The 20063-nt window shown below is 39.9% G+C and overlaps 1 protein-coding gene across 1 annotated transcript; it reads left to right on the top strand.

The window, feature by feature from the left end:
• Positions 1-10118: 10118 nt before the first annotated feature.
• On the top strand, positions 10119-12266 carry fam43b (family with sequence similarity 43 member B). Its single transcript, XM_038309159.1, has one exon. The coding sequence runs from the start codon at positions 10263-10265 to the stop codon at positions 11250-11252; it is 990 nt and encodes a 329-aa protein (XP_038165087.1). The 5' UTR covers positions 10119-10262; the 3' UTR covers positions 11253-12266.
• The last annotated feature ends 7797 nt before the right edge of the window (positions 12267-20063 follow it).

The raw sequence follows: 20063 nt of genomic DNA, 5'->3' as shown, positions 1-20063 counted from the left end.
GTTCAAAGGGTTGGGACTGATCCCTAATTATTTACAACTATAATTGCAGGAAACAAGGCTCAGACAAGATGATTACTAACTCTTGAGGGTTGGACACAAATTATTGCATAAATATTAGATTAGGTTTTACATTTTTTGTAAAGAACTAAGAAAAAACAACATTGTTTTATCACAGACGTTATATAAATACTTCAAGTACCTTCTGAAAGGTACTTTTTGCCCTTGAAGGTCTTTGCATACAACATCAGCATGCACACAGCCTGCAGTGGATTTAGATGACTCATAAACTTTTATTCAGTGAGTGAGACGGAGAAGAATTATGGCAGTAATAAGGGGGATATCATTCTTCCAATGTGCTGTGACATCTGGCAGGATAGCCAATCCTAATCTCATAAATGTTAAATTATTTCTAATTTAGATCCTGATAAACTGCTGCTAATTAACATGCATCATTTCTTTCTGGGCTAATGGACATATTTGTTCCCTGTTCCTCCACCCAGTCAGGTACAACCTTTACTGCAACACAGCATTTTCCCAACTGTATAGTACAAGAGTAAATGGGGGTGGGGGTTGACCTGCAGGTCCCCTGTGACTGTTCTGCTCTCCTAATTAAAAACTGGAATAAGGCTTCTCTCTATAATGTCTGTTCCCTCCCTGGTAATTAAACTATGATTCATTTTATTTGTATTACATCCTGAGCCAGGCCTATGGATTCCATAGTACATTGGACAAGATAATATTGATTTATATCTCCCAGGTTCATACTTATTCTTTTTCTAAACAAAGAAAAGTTCACTTCTCTCTTTATTTTTCAGAAACATTCCCGTCAATTTAGTAACTGTCATTTTTGATCTGATGTGGGCGCCACATCGATGGCAGAAATCTGATAGATGAAGTGCACAGCGGCCCTCTCTGTCATCATTTGTTCCCTTAGCCAGGCTTTTCCACTGCCGGCCTCATGTAGGACCATAAATCAGCCAACTAAAAGCCGGGGCTCTTCTGTGCCAGGCCCTTCTCATTGATTACTCCGTGCTGGGTAAGTGTAGCCTGCTGAGGAGAGAGCCCAATTCAATTAGGTCTCCTTCTAGACAGAAATATGTAGCGTATGTTGCCACGGATAAAAAGAATGCCTCCGAGTTCAATGTAAAGGAACTAAGGATAGGGAAGAAAAACTAGGGGTGGATGACAGAGATAAAAGTAATTGGTTTACACAAGCACCATGGGCTGTTTTTGTTGGCCGATAACTGATGTATGTTTTCAGAAAATGAAAGGTAGGAGCAGGAAATATCAAAACTTGGCTCAATCTTATCAAATCCGTAACTGAACAGCGATATCAGCCTTTTTAATTATATGGAAGTATGAATAAAAGAGAATCATGTCGTGTTTTTAGTCTTAGGCACTTTGCAATAAATTGTTCCCTTGGTCTTATTAGGGTCTAAGTTCTGAACATTAATACACTTTAAGGTTCTTTTGCAGGTTTATTTTGGTAAACCTGTTCTTCTTAAGGTACAATCAACATTTTGTTTCGTTAAAATATACAGCTTTAAAATGTCAGGGTTAGGTTGTGGTTTGGAGGACCCGAATGCAGTGGCAGAGAGGCTGAGGAGATGTCTAGCAGTTTAATGGGGCAAAACAGTAAACAAAGGCAGGAATGCAAAAATCCAACTAATATTCAAAAGCAAACCAGAACTATGGAGACATCTGGGGAAACCAAACACGAGGAGCCAGGGAGAGACGAGGTAGGTGGACAACAGCATGAGAGGACAGCAAAGACAAGGAACCAACAAAGAGTGAGAGCAGAGGGAGAACATATGTAGCTGACAGAGACAAAGGGAGGGCTAACGAGCTGACAAGGAGCAGGTGTGAGAGGAGACAACGAGGGAGCCAAGGGGAAAGGAACACACACGCACAAGAGGACAACAGAAAAACATGAGAACTAACATAAATCTAGAAATTACAACAAAACTGGAATTAAACCAATAAAACTAGAAAACAAGGAGCAAAGTAAAGAACAACAGAACCAAGACCATGACACAAAAGTATATACGTAGTACCTTTTGAACCTTTCCATATTAAGTCAAATAACAACCAAAAGCATTAATATTTTAATGGAATCTTATGTTAAAGGCCAACAATAATTGGTGTACAAAACATATTTCTTTTAGATTTTTGCAAACAAAAAAGAGAATATTCAGCGCTGAGTGCAACCAATTTCCTGGAGAAGTTACTTGGAGATTGCTCGTGTATAAATATAGTCCACCACAATCTTAGTACAGATATAGCTGCTCTGCGGTGGCCTCAGAGATGGTTACGAGAATATTAGGGAGCAAAGGTCAGGGATACAGCTATGGAGAATTTTAAATAGGCTTTGGCTACAAATACACTTCCTAAGCTTCGAACACAGAAGCACTGTTCAGTCCATCATCCTGAAATGGAAAAGGTATGCCAGAACTTTAAACCTACCAGGACAAGGGTGTCCAGATAAACTTACAGGCTGAACAAGGAGAGCAGGACTACTGATAAAAACTGCAAAATGGTATAAACCAGTGGAGAAGTTATAAAATCTGGTTACACAAAGTATTGACTCAGGGGGTGAATACTTTTGCTCTATCCTCTTTTAATTCTTAAGTAGGAAAATGTAGGAATATAGTCATTTGAGTAAACTTTCCCAAAGAAAATAGTCTATTTCATTCACTATCTTGTGGCTGCTGTCCAGAATATTCATTTCTACATTTGATCATGTTCATACATTTTATTTGGTTGCAAAATCTGTAGCTGCAGGTATTTACTTTAAGAAAGAATGTCAGGAGCAAAAAAAAAAAACCCACCAAAAGGAGATCTTATGTGAACATGTCCTTTAAGGTGATTAGAATCTTTTTCATTATGTTTTTTTTTTTATTATTCACAGCTTCCTCTAGTATTAGACAATACAGGTGCTGGTCATAAAATTAGAATATCATGAAAAAGTAGATTGATTTCAGTAATTCCATTTAAAAAGTGAAACTTGTATATTATATTCATACATTACATACAAACTCATATATTTCAGATGTTTATTTTGTTTAATTTTGATGATTACAAATGACAACAAATGAAAATCTCAAATTCATCATATCAGAAAATTAGAATATTACTGAAGACCAATAAAAACAAAGGATTTATAGAAATGTTGGCCAACTGAAAAGTATGAACATGAAAAGTATGAGCATGTACAGCACTCAGTATTTAGTTGGGCCTCCTTTGGCCTGTATTACTGCAGCAATGCGGCGTGGCATGGAGTCGATCAGTCTGTGGCACTGCTCAGGTGTTATGATAGCCCAGGTTGCTCTAATAGTGGCTTTTAGCTCTTCTGAATTGTTGGGTCTGGTGTATTGCATCTTCTTCTTCACAATACCCCATAGATTTTCTATGGGGTTAAGGTCAGGAGAGTTTGCTGGCCAATTAAGAACAGGGATACCATGGTCCTTCAACCAGGTACTGGTAGCTTTGGCACTGTGTGCAGGTGCCAAGTCCTGTTGGAAAATGAAATCTGCATCTCCAAAAAGTTGGTCAGCTGCAGGAAGCATGAAGTGCTCTAAAACTTCCTGGTATGTGGCTGCGTTGACCCTGGACCTCAGAAAACACAATGGACCAACACCAGCAGATGACATGGCACCCCAAACCATCACTGACTGTGGAAACTTTACACTGGACTTCAAGCAACGTGGATGAAGTGCCTCTCTTCTTTTCCTCCAGACTCTGGGACCTTGATTTCCAAAGGAAATGCAAAATTTACTTTCATCAGAGAACATGACTTTGGACCACTCACCAGCAGTCCAGTCCTGTTTCTCTTTAGCCCAGGCAAGACGCTTCTGACACTGTCTGTGGTTCAAGAGTGGCTTGACACAAGGAATGCGACAGCAGAAACCCATGTCTTTCATACGTCTGTGTGTGGTGGTTCTTGAAGCACTCACTCCAGCTGCAGTCCACTCTTTGTGAATCTCCCCCACATTTTTGAATGGGTTTTGTTTCACAATCCTCTCCAGGGTGCGGTTATCTCTCTGGCTTGTACACTTTTTTCGACCACATCTTTTCCTTCCCTTCGCCTCTCTATTAATGTGCTTGGACACTGAGCTCTGTGAACAGCCAGCCTCTTTAGCGATGACCTTTTGTGTCTTGCCCTCCTTGTGCAAGGTGTCGATGGTCGTCTTTTGGACAACTGTCAAGTCAGCAGTCTTCCCCATGATTGTGTAGCCTATAGAACTAGACTGAAAGACCATTTAAAGGCTTTTGCAGGTGGTTTGAGTTAATTAGCTGATTAGAGTGTGGCACCAGGGGCCATCAATTTTGAACCTTTTCACAATATTCTAATTTTCTGATATGATGAATTTGAGATTTTCATTTGTTGTCATTTGTAATCATCAAAATTAAACAAAATAAACATCTGAAATATATGAGTTTGTATGTAATGTATGAATATAATATACAAGTTTCACTTTTTAAATGGAATTACTGAAATCAATCTACTTTTTCATGATATTCTAATTTTATGACCAGCACCTGTAATGCTTTGTTATTGTAGAAAAATACTTATTTTTCTTTTTGATACTGAGTCTGTGCTGACTGCCAAAGCTTATAGGTATTAACAGCCTGTACCTGAATTTACCTAACAAATTAGTTAAAGTCTCCCACTGGCAAGGTAGTTCAGCATCAATATTTTTTAGATAATCCTCAATACTTTCTTCAGGATTCATGGAATAATATAAAAACCTAGAAACACAGAAGAGAATACTGAATATAAAATAGGCTAGAAAAACTTACAGTATCACTGTGTAGGTTTTGACCTGTTTATTAGCGTAGATTGGTATATTTATTTTCAGATTATTATACAGCTCTGAAAATCTGCAGGGAGCGCAACAGTTTATGAGAGTTTGCCCAACTAGTCTGGAGCAAAAGAAAGGGATGAACAAAAAAAGAGAGGGGGGCTGGGCATGACCTTAGATATCGGGTGAGGACCTTGGTCATCCACGAGAGGCTCAGAGTTGAGCCGCTTCTTCTCCACATCGAGAGGAGCTAGCTGAGGTGACCTCGTCATCATTTTGTTTCCCCCCCCTGGACACATGTGACCTCAAGGGAGTGTTGCAGGAACATCCCACCAGGAGGAAGTCCAGGGGAAAACCCAGGACAAGCTTGAAGGGCTTTATGTCTCGGCTGTGCTGAGAGGTCCTTAGGCTTCCCAAAGATGAGATGGTGGAGGTTTCTGGGTGTCTGAAAGTCCCTGCAGAGTTTGCCACCCCCGCTACCTGGTCGCAGATATGCATAAGTAAGAATACAGCACTTTAAAGGAAAAGTCCTGTCTCATTCAGAATACAAGCTCCTGAAAGTACTTTAAGTATGAAATTATTACATACTTTTCAATAAATGAAAAGTGTTTTTAATTAAGAGTAATTTAATTTAAATGTGCTTTAACGGAGACATCAATGTCCATGGCATCCATGTGTCAAAGAACACTTCTGCCACCTACCGGTTTGTGATGTCACGGTGTGGCTGTTGAGCAAGTCTGATAGTCTGGTGTTTGTCACAACGCATTGTAATCCATGATGCCACTGTGCGAAACAGAGGGTAACGGATTAATAATGTGTTTTTTTCTCTGGCCTGAAGTTCGATGGGAAATCCTCCCTTTTCAAGTTGGCAATCCAACGACGAACCCGTCCGTGGAGGACCATGAATCAGAAAGGTGAAATAACACATTTTTTTCACCTTTACCTGATGTATTCCAACATCCAACTGCCATGCACGTTGGCATTGTCAGCTTAACTATAGATCTAGTGAATTTTAATAGTAAAGTCCTCTCGAAATCTAAAATAATTGTTGCTTAATGCAGATGTGTCTAGTAGCTAGCTTGTAAAGCGATAGAATTGCTTTCAGCTTACCGCACCGTGATGTCACTGCGAGAGGATGTTGGAAGTGAGGTGTTACTATATTTGACCAAAAATAGCTGTTCCCAGACTCGGTGATGGGGATGAAAAATATATATATATATTTTTTTACTGATTCACGCTAAATTCATTAAATCACCGCTAACGTATTAGTTTTAGGTATAAATAATGATCCATTGGTTATTCCCTGCTGACCCAACTTTTCCTTTTAGAAGGGCAGCCTGCAGTAATTTCTTCTGGGTAAAAAAAGAGTGCATCTTGCTGGTTTGTGTTTGACAAAAGAGCAATGATATGACCCATTCTCTTTTTGTGTAGTTATTAGACTTGTTAGTTATCTTTTTGTATGTTGCATACTGAATATTTATGATTCTTTATCTCTAAGTTTTGTACGGCCAAATCCTAAACCTTAAAAGCATTGAGCATGCAAGAGCTAAATGCCTAAATCCCTTACTGCCTGGTAGTATGTTGAGTTAACCGCAACAACATTGAAATGATTAGACCCTTTTTGTTTCTTTCTCCCTAGTGAGACAGAGTACAGGCACAAGAGGAACACAGCAGAGATCACATGCAGCTCAAATTATGTTTTTTTTAATGAAATATTTCTGGGAACCCCGGCGGATGGGTCAGGGAGCCAGCGGGGGAAAGAGCGACCGAACCCGACCCGGTGACGGTAGCCTGGATACCGGCCTGCCTTCCGTCATCCGGTCGGGTTTGGAATAGCCCCGGAACTGATGGCTCAGTTGGAATGCCTGGTCCGGTCAGTGGCCCAGCAGAAAAAAAAAAGTGTCCTCCTTTTCAGAAACCCAAATCTGGTCACCCTGAGTTGTCCTAACTGTCTTACCTTGCTTGTCTATAAGTAGTAGCAGCCTCAGGCAAGTCGGATGGACATTTTTGTACTTGGAACTATCATCAGAAAAGTTCATTCAGATGATAAAAAGAAATGTGTTCTTCTGCTGGAATATCGAATTCATGTCTGGTTGAAAATAACATATTCTAAAACAATAAAACATTCAAATGGTTGGAAATTAGGTCAGATGGTTGGATGGATAGATGGATTAATAGATGGATGTTTACAATAAAAAAATAGTGGTATTTTTGCATTTACAGTGCAAGAACAAGGGATTAGGCCTAACGGTGCATTTTCAGAAAAGCATTAAGCAAGAAAGACTAACTGAAAGCCTGCACACCAAACATACACACATTTATTAGTGCAGGAGTTTTTCTTCTTCTTTTTCGACGTGTGCAACTTTTAGATCCAGCATACAACCAAGTCATGGTTGAGATGTGTGTGTCTTTTGCACTGTTTCAATTTTCCAGAGAGCAAAAAATGTTGGCCTAAGAAGTAGTGAAAAAATCTAACGTGGTCAGAGTGGAGATTGAGAGACAGTCTATTTTTCTCTGTAAAAAGCTTTACTAAAATACACTGAAACTGCGGTGACTCATCATTCAGGGTCCTTTTGTTCAGGATTGATGATTCATCCAACTTTACAGATGCACATCAATCTGTTGCAAAAAGGTTTCAGTTAAAATAACTACTGGAAATGAGTTAAAATTAGGATCCTGTAGGTTGTTATTTTGGCCAAACATGGGTTGAACATGTTAAAGATTTAGATACAAATACAGCAGAGAACATTGAGGTCTTGAACAGGGAAAACAAGACATGGATCACAGAGGAATGGACAATAAAGCAGCAATATACTGCAAAGGATAATAAAAAATGCAGGGGCATCAATACTAAAACAGAGATGGAAAATTATAAAGGAACCAGATGGACTAATCAGAGGACAGTTGAAAAAGCTATGGCACAAAGGAAGCAGGTACTATAATAGACAAAGAGCAATGATTATTTTTATTTTTTTGTGTATAAGTCCTGTTTTTTTTTTTTTTGGAATAGATTTCCAAGAGATAAATGATAGTTTTGCTTTCACAAACAGACCATTACGACGTTTGCCTTAAGGTTCCGCTTGATACTTGTATATTAAACTTTATTGAAACTTATTTAGGGTGTAAAATTGTATATAGCGGACCTCAAGAAAGAAAGGCAGGTGAGACAAAAAGAGGGCATAACAACTAAGGGGAGAGAGAAAGAGATAGTGGCAGGAACAAATATGTGAGAGAGAATTAAACAACAGCAAAAACAGACAATACAGAAGATATACAATAACTCCTGGAAGTCTGCTTTCACACCTGTATGAGATGAGAGGAACGCAAAACACAGAATATAACAACAGTAAAAAGAGGACAAAAGAAAACCAAAGTAAACATCAAAAAAGCTTTCAGAGCAGCGGGTTTCCCTTAGATATCCATGTGTGAGAGGGCAAAAAATGCTGATTATACACTATTTATCACAGTGGAATATATCTGTAGCTGCAGTTTAGTATTTAGTATCAGTTTTTATCCATGAACACCTGGAATAAAACTCCCGTGGTACATATTCATGAGCATGCTCGTTGATAAAGGATTTACAAAGCTTCTTCCGAAGGACAAAAAAGTTTAATAGCTGGTGTGGGTGGCCCCAGGCTCAACCTACAGGACCTGCAGCACCTGGAAGGGCACAACACTAAAAACACTAATTCTAACATTTTGAATTGAAAACTTTCTGGAGGGAAAGTGAATTGTCTTCAAACTTAGAAAGTCCAGTGGATTGTTTTTTTTTAACTTTTATGGAATGGCTGTGACCTGGATGACTTACTTTACCAGCATACACCAATAATCAATCGCAGATAACATGATAAAAGATGGAGCAGGTGCCCAAAATCCAATTCTGCTTTTAGAGCCATTAAACTATTTTATTTGCAGTGTTGGGCAAGTTACTTTGAAAGAGTAATTAGTTATAGTTACTTCTCCCAAAAAGTAATTGAGCTAGTAACTGAGTTACTCCACAATAAAAGTAACTAGTTACTAGTAAAAGTAACTATTGCGTTACTTTTGCGGGTGTATGAAATTAATAACTGGGGATGTCTAATTCTGAAATCCTGTGTTTGGGTTGTTATAGATACTGCAACATGAAGCTCGCTCCATCCATCCATCCATCCATCCATCCATCCATCCATCCATCCATCCATCCATCCATCCATCCATCCATCCATCCATCCATCCATCCATCCATCCATCCATCCATCCATCCATCCATCCATCCATCCATCCATCTTTCTCTCTTTCTCCATATACGCTAATGATCGTTCACGCTCTCAGTAGTTCCCCTGTGCCGCGAGCACAGGGCGGCTGTTACGCGCCTTTAGTGAGCATGCGTGTTTCCTGTCGCTTGCGCGGTGAATCGTGCCGCCGCGCTGTGCGGAGATGCAGGAGAAACCGTATCTGATGGGGAAACGCAGCTCGACGTAACACCAGTGTTTCCATCTGGAAAGCGCTGTTTTGTCACTGGAGTCATCCTCACTCTCCATCCTCCCCTCTCTCATGACGCGTACACGAGACCTATCATGAAAAAAGGTTAATTGTGCGACCTGAGTAACGTGCAGTAACGGGGTGTCGGCAATTGTAATTGCGTTATAGTTACAGTAAGAGTAATAATTTTGATTACTCGTTACTAAAAAAAGGTAGCGGCGTTAGTAACGCCGTTACTTTCAACGCCGTTACTCCCATCACTGTTTATTTGACAGTATGCAGAGAGCAAATGGAGTTAAAGACAAGAGAAGACATAGGGCAAAGACTCAGAACAAAGGGCATGACTCAGAACAATGGTTGAGGTCTAATGTTCCCATTAAGCACCCCCCCAAGGAAATATTTAAGTGTTCTTGCCTTGAACGGTTGAAAATACTGATTAGTTTCTCTTCTGTATTTCATTTGGTTCTGTTCTAAATGTTTCAGACTTTCCCTCAAAGTGATACAGCTGATAGATCATGAAATGACGTGTTCTAAAATACACAAATAATACAAAGACACACGTAAAGGTTTATTTACCGATCTTAAAGAATATAATTCAACTCTAATACATTTTTACAAACAAAAATGATAGATGTTTGCAATAAAAAACACATACATTTAGTGAAATCTAACTGTGAAACAGAAAACAAAAAACATGTTTACAGGAAGCCTTATGGAAGCAAAACAATTTAGCACTGAGAAGGAGATCGTCTTTGACTCCAACTCTTGTCAGCCCTGCATGATGTAGACTAAAGAGGAGAGAGAGGAGGAGGAGAGAAAGGAGGAGCGAGAACAGGAACATACTGTCTGAGCCACACAGCGCTCAGTCTCTTCTCTGAGCTTCGCAGAACAGCTTGTCTTTGCTTTTTTTTACTCTTTCACAAGGCTTTTCAAAGAATTTTTGCTTGAACTGACGACAATAAAAGAAGCAGGCAGAGGGACTTATTTTCCTTCTGCACAATGTTACCCTGGAAAAGGAATAAGTTTGTTTTGGTGGAGGAGGATGCCAAAACTAAGCCCAAGAGTCTAGGAACGGGGCTGACCTACCATTCTATCCTCTCGTCTCTATTGCGCTCATGTCCTGACTTGCTCCCTGACTGCCCCTTTGATTGGGTGGGCAGCATCTTCCACACCAAACGTCAGAAGGTGGAACTGAACAAAGAAGAGCCTGTTTACAACGTGCGTTACCTCGGCAGTGTGGTTACCATCACGGCAAAAGGAGAAGGCTGTACCCAGGAGGCGGTGGCCAAGATCTGGGCAAGGAGCAACTATGGGGAGCAGAGTGTCAAGATGAGGTTGATGGTGGGGTCGCAGGGCATACGGATGAGCGCCGACAAATCAGGGAAAAAGAAACCCATCCATCTCTACTCTTTGAACAGAATCACCTACTGCGCAGCTGACTCATGCCGGCCCAAAATCCTGGCTTGGATCTACAGGCACCAGGTGAAGAACATGGCAGTGGTCCTCCGATGTCACGCCGTGCTGGTCAGCAAGTCAGAGAAAGCCCAAGCCATCGCCCTCAGCCTCTACCAGAACGCCACCTCCGCTTTCAGCGAGTTCAAGCGGTTAAAACGTCAGAGTGATTTCCGGCACCGACAGCAGCAGCTTCTGGGCGAGGAAGCGGTGCCCCTGATGCCACTGAGGAGGCTGCTGAACGGGCAGTGCCATTACAGACCACCTGCTGAAACCCCTGGCACCACCACCCGTCTCTGTTCCATCACAGAGGAAGAAGAAGAGGATGAGGAGGAGGAAAAGGAGATTAGAAATAGGAACGAGAAGAAGAAAGAGACTCAGAAGGAGAAGCAGAAGGTTTTGACAACAAACACTGACCCAACTCAGTTACTATCAGAGCTGGACCTTGGGGATATTGCTTGCTTGGAACAATGCCAGATCAACTTTGTCAGCGACAGCAACAACAACACGTTTACATTCATAACCTCTTTGGTGTGACTGTGATGAAATTTAAAGAAAGCAGCTCTCCTACTTAGTAAGACATTCCTCCCTTTGCCCTCCTCCGGTGCCCCACTCAGGCTTCCTCTGTCCACATCTGTGCAATGTGAAGTGTTTGGACCAGAAACTTCTCCCTCTGTCCGTTAGAGGAGACAGCGTGATCCTTCAGTGGAAGCGATTCCTTTTCTTCTCAGACGGCTGATCGTTTTTGCTATAGCAGGTTAGGGAGCTGCTTGTTTACATTTGAGGGCTTGGCAGGGATGCACAGACCGACGACAGCACAATGACGAACGAGGACAGTCGTTAAAGAAAATTCAAGAGCACCAACAGAGCTGAGATAGCCGGCATGGGTCACATGCTGACTGAAGCAGGGGAATTTTCCTACATCTTCTTTTTTTAATGTGAGGAAAGTCAGAGTCGGGTTTACCAGCATGGACTTCTAATAGTTTTTCAAGGCGGTTGTTTATACATTTGTACATTTTTTTCTATTCTGACAATCCTCACTGAAATATTTATCCTACTTTTACTAATGGTTAATGGACGATTAAGATATAAGGCTGTAATAAGGAGGGAAGCCATTGAGTTGAAATCTATAGTCCTGCCGTTTGTTACAACCCTTTCCATGCATGGACAAGCATTCCACTCTGTTTTTCATCTCTGATCCTTTAGCTTTGGAAAGTCAACACTGTGATAAAAATGTACGACCAGGAGCATATCTAGAACCTTTCAAGCACCTCCTTACAGTTTATGTCATGGAGTTTTGATATATTATTATATGAGTGTCTTTCTGTGTCATCGTTGCACCGCTTTGGAGTTTCAGAAATGCAATCTTTTTTTTCCAGAAGCCCTAGCAAAAATGGAGACAGACCCTCAAGACTAAACACAATCTGTTTTCATAGATTAGCTTTCCTAACTGTGCTCCATGTGTGCTAAAATCTCTAGATGCTTTGTGATAAATATGAGATGAAGCTATTTATTTTGAATAAAAGTTGCTCTCACTTGGGTTTCCTTGAATTCTCGGAGGGGAAGCTTTTTTTTTAGACTTTATCAAAGAGAATATTCAGATGAATGCAGTAGCTCCGTGTTTGTATGGTGTACATTTGCATGTTTGTGATGTTAAACGGCCAACCTGTCTGTCAGTGGAAACTCTTGGGGAGTGATTGCAACGTGCATCGTGATTTATATACATGAATCGAAGAGAGGAAATCGTAAGCTACTGTAAACATTGAGGCATGACCTGATTAGAATTTAGACTAAATGTATTATTTTCTTTGGAAGCAATACACTTTTGTATAGTTGACTGTAGAAAAAAGCATAACTTTAAGATAGAGAATAACAATGTTTCAAATTTTAACGCGAAATATATAAATCAAATTAGTTTAAAATGATCTCATCTGTTTTACATCAGTAAAGCAATACGGTAGTTGTGTTTTTACTGTTTCTTCTAAACCGAATATTTGTACACGTAATTCGTTATCTCAATCATTGCAACACTCCTAAACCAAAACAATTATTATTAATGGCACCCATTTGACCGCCTCTAACAATCCTCTTTAGACACACCCCTGCTTCTATTTTCTTTGGAGTAAAAAGGAGAAAAACTGCTTTATGAGCTTTAAAAGAAAGGATAAAGAGGCAGTTCTAATGCCTCTAGAAAAGAGACGTTGGCTCCAAGCTGTCAGTCACTTTCAATACATGTTAATGTCACTTGATAAATTTCTGTAGGCCTTGTGCTGGCTTTCTATTGCTTAGCCGTGAAGGGAGCAATTAATCAGTGAGGTGAAATGTTGGGAAGTGAACATAAAGGACCTGCCTCAGCAGGACGGTTGTCAACTTCCATGACAGCACCAAGCGATCCGAAACAGGAACGAAAGGAGTTTAATTCACACTCAACCTTTTTTTATTGCAAACATCATCCAATTTAATGAAGGGAGTCTTTAAGCTGACTTACAGAAATAAAGATGAAACGCATACAGTGTATTTATCTGAGGCAAATTTGTGCTGTGCTGTGGTGTTGTGCCCCTGAGCAGTTTATTAGCGTCAGCAGGGATATATTAATATTTCATATTCCTTACTTCAGCATATCAGTACATATCACAAGACCTTAAATGTGTGAACGTATCTGTAAAAAAACAAAACAGAAAAAAAACTAAAAAATGTTTGATTACAGCAATCAAGAAGATGTATGATTTGACATTTCTTCTTAGGAAGGCTACTTTATTTAAAAAAAGGACAAGGTTATGCTTTGTTGATGTTTGAAACAGCGAAAACATGTCTGGTTGCTTGAAATTAAAGAGACAGATTGTTCTGAAGGGATCCTTCACCTGAAAGCTGCCAGATCAATATTTTCTTCTTGTAACACACTGCACTGAAGGAGAAAGGAATCAAAAGAAAGATGAAAAGGGATCTTTTTCCCCTTCTGCCATGAATTCATCCATAACTAAGATAAACAGAGACTTTCTTTCATCCATTTTAATCTTTGTCTCTCAGAAACCTAACCAACATTGTGCTCTCCTGTCAGAAATGCACAACACAACCTGCAAATGTCATACAAACATGATAGGAGTTTGCCGGAGAAGCTGATATTTTATGTTAACATAAATCTCGTCGGGCGAATAAAGCGGAGGAAGCAGATGGCAGATCCCAGGTTCATGCTGAGCTTTAACACACCCATCTTCTGGGATAAGAAGGAGCTCCAGCCCAGATTCACAGCTTATGATTTTTAACGATAGCAGCAGCTCACAGAAAGCCCCAATCAAACAGCACTAACGTTGAGTTACATTGCATAACAATGTCATGCTGTGACAGTTCAAAAAGGTGCATATTTTTGTTCTCCTAGCTGCAAACCTACATCTGCTGCGCAGCCTCCACATCCTCACGTGGTGTCTATGAAGCTAGACGAGGCACTGAGTGACAGCAATAGGTCCAATTATCCCCATCATGCAGGGAAGAAACGAAATGTTGCCTTCTCTAGCTGCTGGCAGCAGGTACCGCTCTGATTTGTTTCAGTTAGGATTAAGCCCGGGGGGGAAAAACAAAAAAAAAAGCAATCTGTAAGCTGTCCAAGGAAGCACACTGAGGATCAACGAGCTAGCTCAGCAATTGGGCAGATAAAATTAAAGATAAAAACAGAAAAGAATGTGTGCTTTCAGAGTTTGTGTTGCAGACTTGAGGCAAACTTTAACCATTTCTTGCAACAAATATACAGAAATTATTGTTTTGTTCACTCTTTGCCCCATCTTTTGTATTTAAAGAGAATTTTCCCCAGTGAAAAAAGGTCCTGGGTTTGATTCCTGGTCCAGAGTCTTAACACTTGAAGTTGGCATGTTCTCCCAGGGTTCTCTCTGGGTACTCTGACTTCCTTCCACAGTCAAAAAGAATAGCTGCTAGAATGATTGTCATCTCTAAATTGTCCTTAGGTGTGAGTGTGTGTGTGCATGGTTGTGTGTCTCTGTGTTGCCCTGCAATGGACTGGCGACCTGTCCAGGGTGTATCCTGCCTTTCGCCCACAGATTGCTGGAGATCAGCACTGCCCCTACCATCACCCTGACAAAATAAGCAGGAGAAGATGGACGGATGGATGTCTGATTACAATCATAAAACAGTGCTGCTGTTCACCTTCCCTCTGAGGTACCTTAAAAAAACAGAAGAGATATATGGACCCAAATTTGGACTAACATCTCCAGTACCAGGTAGATAAAGACAAATATAAACCTACATGAGTAAACTACCCTCAGAATAAGGCATGGAAAAGAAAGACACATTAAATAATGATAAGGAACCAGTGAATAGAGCAAATAAGGACCATAACAACCAAATCCTAAAACCCAAGTGTCATGATGTTTCAAAGTTCTGACCCAAAAAATGCAGAAAACCGAACAGAGAGACCAGGTAAAGGTTATTGAAGTAGTAAACAGGGGGAGAAGTGTTGCTCAGAACACTGCTCAACCGGAACTGCAAAGTGAGGGGAAGACACTGTGGTTAGTTCAGGCTCAGTGGGGAATTTGAATCGTGAAACTTGAAGAGGTTTTGGTTGCCGACTCACATTTCCAGTGAAGTTGTGTCCTTGACTCCTGTCTGTGTGCTGTGGTTCCAGTGTTGGTCTGATTTGGTGGAGGGCGGAACAGATTTTACCCAGAATGCGGTTGATTGTTGGAGAACAGAGATACTGACTGCCACTCAGATTTCCTGCGGGACTTAAACGGGTCGTTGTGGAGAATAATCCCTTTCTCAGTGGAAAGCTCAAACAATCTTTTGGGGAAAGTGGATCCAAACCTCCTCTTTGAATCCCAGCTCAGTTTGAAGCTCAGTTTGTCCTTCCAGGGAGTGAAGGTCCGAGAGATCCAGTTAGCAGGACAACTTCCTGCCAAGAGGCAAAGACAAAAACAAAGTTAAACTCATTTTTACAAAAACTCAGCTTGACTCAGCAAACTCAGCTTGGCTAGAGTACCCAAAACTGGCAAACACTCTGGCGTCGAAGTAGTGGCAGTCAGCAGCTTAAGAACGCTCCGTTTAACGAGGAAACCATCCGCAGGTGTGTGAGGAGGCGGACCAGAACCAGGCGCCTCCTGGTGGATGAAGGGAGACAAACACAGAAAACAGACACAAAACAGGAGTCCTGACACCAAGGAGAGTGAAAGTTTTTTGGTATTGCTACTGTTGCAGAAAGCTTATAAAAAATAAATGCAGTTTTTGTGGTTGTATTTCTTCCTAGTATAGGAAGAAATACAACGTCAGTATATAGTATATAGTATATACTATATAGTTCCCCTACTGTGATGCACACATCACACTATTCTCAACCTGTTTTCTGTTTCTGTTGTCTGCAGTCATTCACAGCTTTAAGTAAAAACCTCTGCAGCTCATATCTAACCAAAAGATATTGTATTATAAACAATACCAACTGCACACGGGTTGCACAGATGTTTTTGAGCAGTAAGAACATTGTGCTGCACTAAGATACAATGGATAATACAATTTTTTCGCAGCTGTGCATTTATACCACTGCAACAACATTTTGCAAACTGCTGCTCAGATGTTGGAGCAATGAACTGATAAAATTACTTAATCTGGTGGTGAGAGTTACAGATGCTCCTCTGTGCTCTCATACAAGCAAGGCAGATTTATTTATATAACACAGTCAACACAAATATTTAAAGAGAATAAAAATGAACAATTAAAATAAGATTATATTAGAAAATATAAAATGATTAATAAAAAAAAATCTAAGTTGGAGTAAAAACGTAGCTAATAGTGTTTAGATAGCTTGGTTAAAGGCCACTCTACACAAATATGTTTTTAATCCTGATTTAAAGCAATTTAAAAGGGTTTCAGCAATTTTATAGTCTTCTGGGTGTTATTTCCAAATTAGTGGAGCAAAAGAACTAAAAGCTGCTCCTGAATATTTAGTTTTGGGTTTACTGAGTAAATTTGGGGCAGAAAACGTGACAAGTCTGGATGACTTATTTGTCATGTTTTATACAATGTAAAAGCTCTCTGTAAATTACCCAGTTATTAAATGTCTCAGTCTTTGTTGTATCTCTTTTTTTTTCAAACATAGTTTCCATCATATTTTGTATTTAAATCCTTTACCTGTTGCGTTTTAAGAGCATTGTGATTAGCTTGGTCATAATGAAAAAGCGGGACATCGGGTCACCCTACCTTTAATGTTAGACTCAAATGACTTTTTTTTAAAACATACATAGTCCCATGCATTCTAATCTTCATACTTTGGACCTTGTGCTGAACATGTCATTGATTAGATAAAAAAATAGTATTTTTTCACAACTGAGAATCAGAGTAGAGTTTATACTTAAAAGGAATTTGACTTGGTGACGATAAGGGGTGGAACGGTTCACAAAATCCACGGTTCAGTTCACGGTTTCGTGGTCACGGTTTTCGGTTCGGTATATGTTAATTGTTACCCCGAAATCCCATAAAAATTAATGAAAAAAAATCCCTAAAACTTAATGAATTGTAATTATTTTTAATCATCCGCGGAAACCCTGGTTAATTTCCAAATGTTTTGCTGCTTTGAATTTAATCATCTGGCGCATGCCCTCTACGATCTCCAAGGAACTCAGAGCGGAGTGGACGGGAGCCACACAGGAGGCTGTAGGCTTTGCTTTGTGCAGGCGGTCTGGAGCGCAGCGGGGCGGAGCGCTGACGGAGTATGTGGGAATTTGGGGTTAGCATGACATGTTGTTCGTGTTGCTGTTAGCATAAACAAAACATGTTGCACACTGTTGCACTTTTATCCACAACTTTCTTTCCGCCGTCATCGTAGGTCACTCTAAATGCAAAGTGGTCCCATACAGCAGACCTATAAAGTGCTGCTGGGGTGTCTTCCAACTCCTGTTCTTTCCCACTCGCCATACCCACACAATTCTCCACAACAACTGATTTTTTTCTGCTACGCTGCTTCGCTTCTTCTTTTTCTTGTTTACTACTGATGGTTGGTTTTGGTCTCATTACTGCCACCTTCTGCTCTGGAGTGTAAACGCTTCACCTATGAGAAAAAGGAGCAGCGCATGAACCGAACGCAACATGAACCGAGACAGTCAAACCGAACAGTTCGGACGGTTTTCATAAACCGTTCCATCCCTACTATATACAATATAAAACATACCATATATGCAATATGTAGTATTCAGCTATATACTAGATAAAAGTATACTGTGCGTTAATGTAATGCAGGTGGTCTGGAGATGCTACTGTATGTTAGTGTAGCTTCTAGGTCCTGAACAGGGGAGGGAGAGAGGCAGCGTCAGTGTCATGGGGGTCTCTGGGCCTTGTTGATAAGGCTGAAAGCAGATGTGAAGAAACAGTTCTTGTGGCATGAGGTTTTGGTCCTGATGGAGCGCAGACTCCTGCCAGAGGGGGATGTCTGAAATAAAACTCTGTCCAATCTGACTATTTTTTAGTAACCTTCAATCTTTAACAGAGTTCTTCTGCCCTAAAACAAGGTTCCACTGACAAAGACTCCTGAAAAAGTGTTGAAACATCTTCAGCAAAACTGAGAACAAATCCTAACAGCCTATTTTTTTGAGGGGGTTGCAATGACCTGGATGACTAAGCAAGGAAAGTAATTCAATCATTTTTTGCTATGATATCTAGATATAATGAGACATTTAGACTCAGTGAAATGGTGTTTCATTACTAGAGATTTTGTTCTTTAATTTCTCTATTGCCTGTTTTAACTTTGTGGTTGGTTAAGCAAAGTTTATTTCTTTATTTTTTTAATAGTTTGTCTTGTCTATGCTGACTTAAATACATGGCATTTAAAAGATCTGATGCAAACAAGTTTCACTCTATGTAATTATACACCATCTAATTAGAGAGATTATGTGAGGAATTAAGACACTAAAATCTTTATTGTTTGGATAAAATGTGTTAAATCAAGCAAATATTTTGAAATTAAACATCAAGCCTTAGGTCTTGTGTGCCACTGTTGTATAATGCTTCTGTTATCTAAGATAAATGGCTCACAGAGGGAGTGCTTTTTTCAGCTTTTGCAGTGGTGCTGATAAATTCACGATAATAAAACTGGTATTGAACAGCTTTACTGCTCATCTCGACACATCTTTCTGTTGCAGATTTTACTGAAAAGGAAGCACACAAAACATCCTCTCAAACATTGGCTGTGCCATTAAGCCTGTCCAAATGACCTTTTATGAGATGAGAGGAAAAATGATTTCCTTGTGATCTTACACAATGCAAAACCTAAGAGAGGAAATATAATAACACCATCAAACACTTCCTGAGATTTTCTAGCACTGGCAATACAAAGAGAAGAGAGCAACAACCGCTCACTGCCTGACGTCACCGGGGGACCATTAGCTGCTGTCAATAACCAGGAACATAGGTTTGTGTTCCTGAAGTGTCTTCAGATGGACTCAACTGAAGGCTTTTCAGACGATGTCCATCTGGTGTCTTTGTAATCTTTTTTTTTGTGTGTAGGTGTATGGGGGGGGGTATGTGGGAGTGTGTATGGCTGTGGTGATGCATGCGTCACCTGCTTTGTTGATTCCAATCGCACCATCCACTTCCATCAATCCTGCCTGACACTGTGGTAGTGTGCTGACTGAACTAATTATTTACCGACGTCAAGAGCCCAGAGCTAAATGTCAGGAGTGAAATACATAGGTCCAATAAATAAGATAATGTCAAAAGGGCAGGCTGGTGGAAGGATTGGTATGCACAACAAAGTTAAAGTTTGTATTTTGATGATGTTTAGGATTTTTTTCTGGTTTAGATTTTGACTGGAAATCTTTACTATAATTACAACCAATGCGAAGCTTTTTGGATTTTGGTAAGGGTTTCTTTTAAAATGCATTCTTTGTTGTTCATGTCATTGTCTTTGTCATTTAATTATTTATTTATTTATAAATTTTGGGAGAAATGTCTCTTTAGATATTTTATCTTCATCACACCTGGTAATACTTTTTAACATTAGAAACTACCCTACTACCTAATCTGTCCTACACTATCTCAAAGATATGAAAATCAGCAGGAAATAAAGAAGATGAAGTTAAAATGTAAAAACATGTTTTTATTACTAAGTAAACAATGTGTTAACATGTTTTCCCTTACAGATTTCTGTTCCTTTGATGTTAAAAGAATGATCAAAGAAAAGATAATACATATACTCAAACATCATGGTTGTTGTGTGATTGCGTGCTGCTTACCATTGTTGTAACTAACATTGTTGATCCATGTATTCTTCTCTTTTCCTAAAAATTGTGAAGATCAATATCTAGCCATCATTTTTTACACATGCTTACTTCAGGTTAAGCAGCATAAAATGATCTG

Source organism: Cyprinodon tularosa, unplaced genomic scaffold, assembly GCF_016077235.1.
Source record: "Cyprinodon tularosa strain WSP-4 unplaced genomic scaffold, ASM1607723v1 ctg66, whole genome shotgun sequence".
Classification (NCBI taxonomy): Eukaryota; Metazoa; Chordata; class Actinopteri; order Cyprinodontiformes; family Cyprinodontidae; genus Cyprinodon; species Cyprinodon tularosa.
This window is presented reverse-complemented; position numbering and strand designations above follow the sequence as displayed.

Bases quoted from the DNA above. Each gene is read 5' to 3' on its own strand.
- fam43b (XM_038309159.1), top strand. From the start codon at position 10,263: ATGTTACCCTGGAAAAGGAATAAGTTTGTTTTGGTGGAGGAGGATGCC.